General features: G+C 44.1%; 1 protein-coding gene across 1 annotated transcript; it reads left to right on the top strand.

Annotated features, from left to right (window-relative positions):
• The first annotated feature begins 8,241 nt into the window (after nucleotides 1-8,241).
• On the top strand, nucleotides 8,242-10,347 carry LOC132533095 (uncharacterized). The gene has a single exon (XM_060172918.1). It carries the CDS (start codon nucleotides 8,762-8,764, stop codon nucleotides 10,196-10,198), a length of 1,437 nt encoding a protein of 478 aa, XP_060028901.1. The 5' UTR covers nucleotides 8,242-8,761; the 3' UTR covers nucleotides 10,199-10,347.
• The last annotated feature ends 1,918 nt before the right edge of the window (nucleotides 10,348-12,265 follow it).

The following is a 12,265-nucleotide window of genomic DNA, read 5'->3' as shown; positions in this document are numbered from 1 at the left end:
TCAGAGAAATACAAATTAAAACTATGCTGAGGGGGGCTGGGTGGTAGTGCACTGGGTTAAACACATATATAATATGCTAAGTGGAGGGACCAGTGCAAAGATCATGGTTCGAGCCCCTGGCTCCTCACCTGCAGGGGGGTTGCTTTGCAAGTGGTGAAACAGGTCTGCAAGTGTCTATCTTTCTCTCCCACTCTGTGTCTTCCCTTCTCCTCTCAATTTCTCTCTGTCCTATCCAGCAATAACAACAATAGTAACAATGGGGGAGAAAGGCCGCCAGGAGTAGTGGATTTATAGTGCAGGCACCAAGCCCCAGCAGTAACCCTGGAAGCAAAAAAAAAAAACATGCTGAGATACCCTTTCACACCTGAGAAAATGGCTTCCATCAACAGACCAGAAAATGACAGGTGTTGGAGAGGTTGTGGAGGAAAGGGAACTCTGCTTCACTGCTGGTGGGAATGCCAACTGGGACAGCCCCTTTGGAAGACTGTCTGGAAAATCCTTTTTTTTTTTTTAACATATAGAAAAGGAATTACATTATGGTCCAGCAATACTACTCTTAGGCATTTATCCAGTGAACACTCAAACACTAATTGCAAGGGACATATGCACCCCTATGATCATAGCTATATTATTCACAATCGCCAAAGAGTGGAAGCAGCTTAAATGTCCATCAACAGATGACTGGCTAAAGAAGTTATGGGGTCTATATTCCATGGAACACTACTCAACAATCAAAAAAGATGATTTTGTGTCCTTTGGAAGAAAATGGATGGAAGTGGAGGTGATTATGCTTATCAAAATAAAGAGATGAAAGACAACTACATAATGGTTTCACTCATATGTGGAATCTAGAGATCAGAAACTTATGAACATGAAAGAGAAAAAAACAGAAGAAGCAAACTGTTTCTATGATTTGTGAAAACTATAGTGATTATCTTTGGAAGATTGGGAGGAGTGGGGACACAGAACTTTGCTGGTGAGTGTGGTGTGAACTATACACTAATCTTACAATCTTGTAACATACTATTAATAACAAATAGAAGGAGGAGGAGGAGGAGTAGGAGGAGAATACAATGGCGGAGTCCGACGGTAGAGCAGCGGATTAAGTGCACGTGGAGCAAAGCGCAAGGATCTGCGTAAGGATCCTGGTTCGAGCCCCCAGGCTTGGGAAACAGCATAATGTTTCTGCAAAAGATGCTCATGCCTGAGGTTCCAAGGTCCCAGGTTCAATTGCTAGCACCACCATAAGCCAGAGACTCCCAAGGTCCCAGGTTCAACTGCTAGCACCACCATAAGCCAGAGACTCCCACCTGCAGGGGAGTCGCTTCACAAGCGGTGAAGCAGGTCTGCAGGTGTCTCTCTTTCTCTCCCCCTCTCTGTCTTCCCCATCTCTCTCCATTTCTCTCTGTCCTATCCAATAACAATAACTACAATAATAAAAACAAGGGCAGTAAAAGGGAATAAATAAATATACAAAAATGCAATGGTTTGAAAGTAATAACCATGCTGTCCTGGAGGTGGCACAGTGAATAAAGTGGACTTTCAAACCTGAGGTCTAGAGTTCGATCCCTGGTATCACAGATGTCATAGTGATGTTCTGGTTTTCTCTCAGTCTCTCATAAATAAGTAAATGTTGAGTAATCATAAATATTTTATTTATTACATATGGATAGACAGAAATCAAGAAAAAAAAAAGAGGTCATAGGGAGAGGGGGCTTGGGAAACAGCATAATGTTTCTGCAAAAGATGCTCATGCCTGAGGCTCCAAGGTCCCAGGTTCAATTGCTAGCACCACCATAAGCCAGAGCTGAACTGTGCTCTGGTCTCAGTCTCTCTCTTCCTCTGTATCATTCTGTGTTTCATTAAAATAGATAAATTAAAAAAGAGAGGGAGAGAGAGAAAGAGAGAGAGACCTGCAGCACTGCTCCATTGCTTGTGAAGTCTCTTGCTACAGGTGGGGAGGGAACCTTACACCCAGTCTTCATGCATGGTAGTGTGCGCACACTACTGGGTGTATTTAAGTTTCTTTTTTAATCTGAAAAGTAGGTTGTCTCTCTCCCCCCCCATATAGATTTTTAACAAAATACTTCAAAAATGTATTAGTATGGAGGAGGGGGAGGAAGTCAAAGTATCACCCTGACACATGGGATGCTGGGAATCAAACTTAGGACCTCAGGCTTGAGAGTCCATCCACTTTGCCACTTCCCAGGCTCCAGGTTCATATTTTTCACGTTCATGTTTTTCTCAACTGCTACTGAGTCATGCTTTTCATTCTTTTTGTTTAAGACAGAAGAAAGAGTGACAGAGAAATAGAAAGATAATGAGAGACCACAGCACTGCTCCAACATCTGTGGAGTCTTCCTCTGATGCCAACTATGGTGGTCCCATGTAATTCGTGAACTTGAACATGGATTCTAACATGGCTAAGGTATGAAGGATTTGGTGAGCTACTCCCAGCCCCCCATTTTTTCCCTTTCTCCTAAAATTAAGGTTCCCCCAAATGAACTTGAATTTTCTTCTGTTTAAAATGCATTGTAGTGCTGACAAAACAGCTCTCTTGGAAAATGCACTGCTTTGCCATGTGCATAACCAAGCTCTCACTACATAGGAAGAAATTGGAGGAACCGCACCTGCAGGGGGTTTGCTTCACAAGCGGTGAAGTATCTTTTTCTCTTCTTCTCAATCTTCCACTGCCCTCTCAATTTCTCTCTGTCCTATCAAAAATAAACAAACAAACAAACAAATGAAAGAAATGGCAGCAGGAGCACTGGATTCATAGTGCAGGCTCTGAGCCCCAGCGATAACCCTGGAGAAAAAAAGAAACTGGAGGAAGGTTTGGTGCTGTCGTCTCTTCTGCTGTCTACTTCTTTGTCTTTCTGTCCGAAAAAGTCATCCCAGAGTGCTTAAGCCCCAGTGATGAAAAAACAAACAAACAAAAACATTGTTATAGCTGTTGGTCTTCAAAATATTCTTTAACTTTAAAATATTAAGGAAACTTAGTATTTTAACTGGCCAAAACTCTTTTCAGACATTTTCAAAGTATCTGAATTTAGTTTTTATCACTATCCTGTTGATTTAGAATATATTACTAAAGATTTGGGAAAATATATCTGTTCTGAATTTATTAAATAAGGAAGAAAACCTGAATGTCCTATTATTGAGCCCTCCTGATACAAGATTGAGGTTTGTCCTAGAATAGAGAGGCCAGAACAATTCTCTCTCTTTTTTAAATGTTTCTAACCTTTTTTTGACTCCGGGGTTATCATCAGGGCTCAGTACCTGCACTATGAATCCACTGCTCCTGGAGGCTATTTTTTCCCTTTTTGTTTATCCTTGTCATTGTTGTTATTATTATTGTTCTTATTGCTGTTGTTGTTGTTGGATAGGACAGAGAGAAATCGAGAGAGGGGAAGACAGGATAGACACCTGCAGACTTGCTTCACCGCCTGTGAAGCAACTCCCCTGCAGGTGGGGAGCCTGGGGCTCAAACTGGGATCCTTGCACGGGTCCTTGCATTTCGCCTCATGGGAGCTTAACCCGCTACGCTACTGCCCAACCCCCATATTATTGCCTTTTAAAAACAATCATTTAAAAATATTCATTTTTAATGAGAGATAAATACAGAGAGAATTATGCAAAGAGAGAGATCAGCTGATTACAGCACTGCTCAGTTCTGGCTAATGGTGATGGTAAGGATTGAGCCTGGGACATGAAAGTCTTTTGGATAACCATTATGTTATCTCACCAGCACAAAACATTCATTTGAAAATTATTTATTTGTTTATATGTTTGAGAGTGGAAGAGGGAGAGATAGAGATCTCAGATCATCACTCTGGTATATGTGCTATCAGGACTGAAACTCAGGATCTCATTCTAGAGTACAATGCTTTATCCACAGCGCCACCTCCTGGGTTTTCTTGTTCTTGTCTAAGTGCTATAATTAAATATTTTCTAGAGAGATTTACTTTTTCTTTCTATATTTTTTAGTTTTTTTTCTTAGTTTACTAGTAATTTAATTTGCAGGATGCCTCAAGATTACATTAATATAATTTTAGGTGCTGTATTTAAAAAATGTATTTATCATGGTCCGGGAGGTGGTGCAGTGGCTAAGACACTAAACTCTCAAGCATGAGGTCCTGAGTTCAGTCCCCAGCAGCACATGTACCAGAGTGATGTCTGGTTCTTTCTCTCTCTCCTATCTTTCTCATTAATAAATAAATAAATAAAATATTTTAAATGTATTTATTAATGAGAGATAGAAGAATGAGAATGAATCAGAGCATCACTCTGGTACATGAGCTGCATGGACTGAACTCAGAACCTCATTCATGCTTGACATCCAGTGCTTTATCCACTGTGCCACCTTCAACTACTACATGCTGTATCTTTAAAACTTTGATTGCCTGCTAGGATAGTTCAACTTTTAAATGTATTTTAAATAAATAAATGCACTTATTTTTAATTTCTCTTATTAACTATATTTTATTGGATAGAGACAGCCAGAAATTGAGAGGAAGGGGGAGAAAAGGAGGTACCGTTATAGAGAGACACCTGCAGACCTGCTTCACCACTTGTGAAGCTTTTCCCCTGTAGGTGGGGACCGGGAACCTGAACCTGGGTCCTTACACACTGTAATGAGTGTGCTTAACCAGGTGTGCCACCTCCTGGCCCCCCATTTCTTTTATTTTAATGAGAGAGAAACAGACACAGAAGCACGCGAGCACTGCTGAGCTCCGGCTTATGGTGGTGCTGAGGATTGAACCTGGGAGCTTGGAGTCTCAGGCATGAAAATCTTTTACATATTCATTATGCTATCTCCCCAGCCCAAAGATTTGCTTTATTAATATGAAATGATGACTTAGAAATTTCATTTCGAGGTGGTGGTGGTAGCTCAGAGGGTTAAGCGCACGTGGCGCAAAGCAGAAGGATCCTGGTTCGAGCCCCCGGTTCCCCACTGGCAGGGGGGTCACTTCACAGTCGGTGAAGCAGGTCTGCAGGTGTCTGTCTTTCTCTCCCCCTCTCAGTCTTCCCCTCCTCTCTCCATTTCTCTCTGTCCTATCCAACAACAATGACATCAATAACAACAACAATAATAACTACAACAATAAAAAAACCAACAACGGCAACAAAAGGGAATAAATAAAATAAATTTAAAAAAAAAGAAAAAAAGAAATTTCATTTGGGGGGCTGGGTGGTGGTGCACCTGGTTGAGCACACCTATTACAATGCTCAAGGACCTTGGTTCGAGCCCCTGGTCTCCACCTACAAGGAGAAAGTTTTGCAAGTGGTGAAGCAGGGCTGCAGGTGTCTCTCTGTCTCTCTCCCTTTCTATCATCCTCTTGATTTCTGACTGTCTCTATCCAATAAATAAAGATAATTTTTAAAAAGGAAAAAAAAAGCTTTCCTAAAAAAAAAAAAAACACGAAATTTTATTTTGGGATTTTGTGGGCTGGGCACAGTGGGTTAATCACATACTATAAAGCAGAAGTGTCCCGGTTCGAGCCCCTGGCTCCCTAACTACAGGGGAAATCACTTGATAAGCAGTGAAGCTGGTCTGCAGGTGCCTGTCTTTCTCTCTTCTTATCTTCCCCCCTCCCCTCACAATTTCTCTCTGTCTCATCCAAAGAAAAGAAAGATAATTGAAAAAAATGGCCACAGGGGCAGTGGATTTGTAATGTTTTCTTTTCTTTAATTAGTAAATAAGGTTGACTGTGGAATACAAGGACTGCCCTCAGTAAGATTTTTTTTCCCACCAGGGTTACTGATGGGGCTTGGTGTCTGCATTAGGAATCCACCACTCTTGGTGACATTTCTTTATTTTTTCTCTCATTTTTTTTTTTAACCAGAGCACTGCTCAGCTCTGGTTTATGGTGGTGTAGGGGATTGAACCTGGGACTTTGGAGCCTCAGGCATGGGAGTCTGTTTGCATTCTTTCTTTTTTCTTTTTGACAGAGACAGAGGAAACTTAATAGAAGATGGAGGTAGAGAGTGAGGAAAAAAAACACCTGCAACACTGCTTCGCCATGTTTGCTTCTGTAACATTCATGTTTTGAAGTACTTACTGTAGTAGATGTACCATGCTTTGTCTAGAAGTACCAGGTACCTCTGAGCCTATTTCCAGAGTATCCAGACTTAGAAGCAGCATTATAGACAGGTTCATGAAGTTCATGAAACATTACTTCCTAAAGTCATAGAAATTTAAAAAGAAAGACCTTTGTAATGTATTGCTAGAAATAGACACAAACAAGCCCGGAAATGCCTCATCTAGTAGAGCAAACACATTGTTGTGCACGAGGACTCAGGTTCAAGTCTCCTGCATTTATTATGGGAATACCAGGCACAGGAGAAGCTTCGTAAGTGGTGAAGCTGTGCTATGGTGTCTCTTCTTTCTGTGCCAGTCTCTCCCTTTGCCTGACCTTTTATATAGGAAAGGAAAAAGAAAAATGTCCATGGGAAGTGGTGAAATGTTGCAGGCCTGAAGCCTCAAGTGGCACAGCATATAAATAAAATCTTAAGAGGGGACTGGTGAAATAACTCACTTGGTTAATGTGCAGCTTTGCCATGTTCACAACCCAGGTTCAAGGTCTGACCTCCACTGCTTTGAAGGAAGCTTTGTGCTGTAGTTGCTTTTACTCTCTCTGCCTCTATTAAAACACACACATACCACCACCACCCCCAAGGAGTATTATTAGGGAAGGCAGATGTGCCTAAGGCCCCAGAGGTCCCAGGATCAACTCCCCAGCAACCTTCTTTGCCAAAGGTTTTTGTTTTGTTTTGTTTTGTTTTATCCCCAATGAAAATAAATACATCTTCAAAAGACAAAAGTTTTTTTTTTTAAAGGTGAATAGTTTTCCACCTTTAGCCACTGATGATTTTCCATTCATGCAGTCTTGATTGACACCAGGTTTTAAACTTGTTCTAGGGCTGGGCTATGGTACACTCCCAGGTTCAAACCCCTGGTCCCCGCCAGCAGAAGGGAAACTTCAGGAGCTGTGAAGCAAGTACTGCAGGTGTCTCTCCCTCTCTAAATCCCCTTCCCCTGTCAATTTCTGTTCTATGAAATAAAAGGAATAAGTGGCCATTGGGTATGGTGGACTCGAGCACAGGAACTGAGCTCTCGCAATAACCCTAGTGGGAAAAGAAATAATAATTGGGGCAGAGTGGTGGTGCACCTGGTTAAGTGCACATATTACCATGCATAAGAACCCAGGTTCAAGCCCCTGGACCCCACCTGCAAGGGGAAAGCTATGTGGTGAAGCAGGGCTACAGGTCTTGTTCTCTCTTTCTCCCCCCCCTTCCCTCTCCATCTCTCTCAGTCCTATAAAATTAAATAAATTTAAACAATCTTTAAAAATATATCTAAAAATATTTTCTTCTAATTTTTCGCGCCCTTTTCTCCAGCTGCAAAATCAGTTCATTTGTAAACTACTGTGGCTTTTGTGTTTTTTTAAAATATTTTTATTTATTTATTATTGGATAGAAGAGACAGAGAGAAATTGAGAAGAGGGGGAAAGATAGAGAGGGAGAGGGAAGGACACCTGCAGCCCTACTTCACCACTTGTGAAGCTTTCCCCCTACAGGTGAGGACCAGGGGCTTGAACCTGGGACCTTGTGCACTGTAATGTTTGCGCCACCGCCTGGCCCCTCGTGTTTTTTTAAATATCTATTTATTTATTTCCTTTTGTTGCCCTTGTCTATTTATTTTTAAATTTATTTTATTGGGGAATTAATGTTTTACATTCAACAGTAAATACAATAGTTTGTACATGCATAACAGTCCCCAGTTTCCCATTTAACAATACAACCCCCACTATGTCATTTATCATCCTTCATGGACCTGTATTCTCCCCACCCACCCACCCCAGAGTTGCCCTTGTTTATTGTTGTTATTATTATTGTCGTTGTTAGATAGGACAGAGAGAAATGGAGAGAGGAGAGGAAGACAGAGAGGAGGAGAGAAAGACAGACACCTGCAGACCTGCTTCACCGCCTGTGAAGCGACTCCCCTGCAGGTGGGGAGCCGGGGGCTCGAACCGGGGTCCTCCCGCAGCTCCTTGCGCTTTGCACCACGTGCGCTTAACCCGCTGTGCTACCACCCGACTCCCTGTGGGGTCTTTTTTTGGATTTTGTTTTCTGATTCGAGGCCATCCTTCTCACGGGGTTGGCAAGCCCGCCCAGGAAAGCCGTGACGATGCGGAGCAGCGAGTCACCTCCAGCTCTGCTGGTCCCGCAGCTCCGGAGTCCGGGCGCGGCTCGCCAGAAACAATCGAATTCGGGTCGGTCTAAGACAAGATCCTTATTTTGCCACTTTTCACCCAAACGGAGGAAAACTACGAACTACTTCTCTGCGGGGCCGGGCTGTAATGCCAACCCAAGGGAGGGAGAAGGAGTCCTCGCCATGGCTCTGGAAGTCGTGGCGGTGAAGAGCGGAGGGAAGGTCTGAGGATATTCCCCCTCCCAACGCAGCGAGAGACACAACCTGCGAACTCCAAGATTCAAGCTACACACTGGCCCTGAGGGCCTCCGCTGCCTCCCTTTTTAAAGAAGATCCAGCAGGGAGGGAACACCACGCATGCGTAGAGCTCTGTCGCGACGGGACGGTCTTAACTGCGCACGCGCCCTTGTCCACAAGCGAGGCGGAGAGGTCTAACCCTCTAGCCCTCTAGCCACGCTCCCTTCGTGGCTCACGCCCCGCCCACCCATCGTTTCCATGGCGACCCAGACGCAGTTATTACGTCTCTAGACTACAGGTTCGGCTTCGATGGACGCTGCTCACCTGGCCGCGGCTGAGACCGTAGGAACTCACGCTTTCCAGCAAGTAGATAGTGAGAAACAGGTGGAAAACAAGAGGAGGCCCTGTTTGGACCGTTGCCAACATTTTTTTTGGGTGGGCGTTTTCCTAGATATGGTGGGCTCGGTGGTGCTGGGCATGGGGATCTTCGCCCAAGTACAATGCAGCGACATGCTGCTCTACCTGGGCTCCATCATCATCTTCCTGAGCTTGCTCTGTTGGTTCTTCTGGTACACCGGCAACATCGAAGTGGACCCCGAGGACGTCTTGAAGAAGAGCCCCTTCGTGCTGTCCCCCAGCATCGTGGACACGCTCAACCCGAGCTTCAGTCACCGCTTCTCCTGCACCTTCCGCGACTTCTCGGCCACCCTGATGCGGCTGCGGCAGCCCCGCCAGCAGCGGCAGCGGCGTTCCCGCCGCTCGACGACGAACCTGCTCAGGGAGTCACTCAACACAATAACCATGGTCATCAACCAACTGGAGCAGGGAGAGGAGGAGGAGGGTCAGGACAGAGAGGGGAAGGGACCCATTCTCCAGGGTAGTGACATTCAAGATGAAGGGAGAAAGGCCTGGGCCTATCAACCTGAAGCTGCCAGAAGTTTAAAAATAGTTGGCACCCCAAGATCTGATGCTGTGTACGTGACCCCTGAGCACGGGGTGACACGGTTTACTCGAGAACCATTGTCCCAGCAGGTACAATCTGATAGCACATGGCCTGTGGCCCAGCCTCTACCTTTCAGCCTTCGTGCCTCTGTCAGCCTGCCCACATTCTCCCTGGATTCGACCAGTCCACCTGTAACACTTGTCACTTATAAGAGCACAGTTCTAAGCCCCAAAGCCGATTCTAGCCAGGCTGCTGCCTGCTTGGCTTCTACTAGTCAGCCCCTGCACTTGCTGTGTTCCAGCCTGCCTACTGTCCGCTTGTCTTCTCTGACTAGGCCTCTGAGTCAACCTACACTCTCTGTGGACCAGTCCCTGTTGTTTACGACTCCTCAGTACCGCCTCCAAGAATCATTACACTTACAGAGCCAGCTCCAGCCAACAGTTGTTCAGGCTCACCAAAGCCACTTTGTGCCCGACATGTTCTCTGTGTTGCATTTCCTACCACCTTTTCAGTCCAAAGATATTACCCCAAGTGTGTCCCAAGCTGCCCAGGACTTCCAGAACCATTTTATTTACAGCAGAGAATGCATCAGAAGAAGAACTGCAGTGCAAGAGATTGCTCTGAGCAGCTCTTCATCTATTGACATGCCTCAGAAGCCAAAAGCTCAGTTTTTGAAGAATCTGCCAGGGGTCAGACAGGACCCCTCTGATGACAAGGAGAATCCACTTCCAGAATCTTCATCTTCAGGCACTGGGATTCAGAAGACAGTGCCTCCCAAGAGTGGGCCCAGACACACACCTTAAAGAAGAAAAATCCTCTCCCTCTAGAAAAGAACCTGACCCCAGACAGCCCAATGGTGGCTGAGGTCCCTGACTTTGGAGGGACCTTCATCTATATTATTCATCCATTGTTTTTGTGCTCAGTGTTCTGACAATTTCCTCAGGCCGTACAATTCAAAAAAAAAATTAAGTTAATGGAAGTGAAATGGACTTTTCCTTCAAGGACTCCATTCCATCTTTATGGACTTTGGTAGACTTTCACCACGTTCTCTGAGTTGATGAGTGCTGTTAAGACTTGGCCAGCTTCTGCCAGATAGTAGCGTCCATTCCTTTAATTGATGCATAATAGGGGAAGGGTGGTAATTATTTTCCTTCCAGAGCTCTGAGGTCTGGGGTGGAAGATAGTCTGACTGCTACGTTTCTGGAACAGTGAGTTAAAGTACAGGGGCATAGCATGATAGCAAGGAACCATCAAATGGGAAATATATCCCCTTTTCAGTTTATTTTTAGCCTTTCTGATTATGTCAAGGAAAATATCTCTGGTTTGGAGTTAACATAACTCTGATCCTTTGGCGGGTAACAGTTGAACCCAGCCAGGATTGAATGCCATTCATAAGATTATTTGGTGGGTGACTTCTCTTTATGCAAAGTGATACTGATGTTTCTGTTTACAAATGACTCTTGCTTTTGATCAGGCAAGATCAGATGCATTCAGAGTGGTCTGGCCATAGAGGATACTTGCTTTTGAAATACTATAAGTAGACAAATTTATATGAGTAAACTTAAAAGTGAAACTTAGGACAATTCTGAAATTTGGAAAGCACTTGATTATTTGTTCTAAATCATATGACCCTTGTCAGAAAGTAGAAAAGAATTTATGTTTATATGAAGGTAAAAAAAAAATTCAGGGGAATTTTTTAGCACAGTGGGTTAAGCACAGGTGGTGCAAAGCACAAGGACCGGCATAAGGATCCGGGTTCCAGCCCCCTCCCCACTGCAGGGGAGTCGCTTCACAAGTAGTGAAGCAGGTCTGCAGGTGTCTCTCTTTCTCTCCTCCTCTCTGTCTTCCCCTTCTCTCTCCATATCTCTCTGTCCTATCCAACAACAATGACATCAGTAACAACAACGATAACTACAACAATAAAACAAGGGCAACAAAAGGGAATAAATACTAAAAAAAATTTAAAAATTCAGGCAGGGATAGATAGTATAATGGTTATACAAAGAGACTCTCCTGCCTGAGTCGCCAAAATCCCAGGTTCAATCCCCCAAATCACCATAAACCAGAGCACTGCACAACTCTGGTTTATGATGTTGCAGGGGATTAAATCTGGGACTTTGGGGCCTGGGGTATGAAAGTCTTTTTGTAGAAACATCATGCTTTCTCCCCCACCCTCCATTCAGTTCTTGAAGGAGATGTGAGTATTTAGTAAATGATGGGAATAATGGTTACACATATAAATACAGTAGCATGCAGACCCTGACATTAGCAAGCTTCTAAACTTTTGTCTTCTAGTTCAAAGGAACATGAGAGAGAAAAAGAGAGAGAGAGAGAGAGAGTTTTAGACGAAGGAGGAGGAAGGACAAGTAGACTGGTTCTACCGAATAATTCTTAGTGGAAGAATGATTTTGGGGGGCAGGAAGAAAAGAAAAAAGAATGATTTTTTTGGATATGAATTAATTGACCATATATTTCATCGAGTCCTTTCTTTCTTTCTTCTTTTCTTTCTTTCTTTTTTCTTTTTTGCCTCCAGTCACTGGGGCTTGGCCAGCACTATGAATCTACCACTTCTGGTGACTATTTTCCCCTTTATTTTTATATATTTATTTTACCAGAGCACTGCTCAGCTCTGGCTTATGGTGGGGACTGAACCTGGGACTGCTTCACCACTTTAAGAAGTTTCCCTGGCGCAAAGCACAAAGACCGGCGGAAGGATCCCGGTTCGAGCCCCCAGCTCCCCACCTCCCCACTTCACAGGCGGTGAAGCAGGTCTGCAGGTGTCTGTCTTTCTCACCCCCTCTCTGTCTTCCTCTGGATCCTAACAACGATGGCATCAACAACAACAACAGTAATAACTACAACAATTAACA

Source organism: Erinaceus europaeus, chromosome 15 (genome assembly GCF_950295315.1).
Source record: "Erinaceus europaeus chromosome 15, mEriEur2.1, whole genome shotgun sequence".
NCBI classification, from domain to species: domain Eukaryota; kingdom Metazoa; phylum Chordata; class Mammalia; order Eulipotyphla; family Erinaceidae; genus Erinaceus; species Erinaceus europaeus.
The sequence above is the reverse complement of the archived record's forward strand: the minus strand, read 5'-3'. Positions and strand labels throughout refer to the sequence as shown.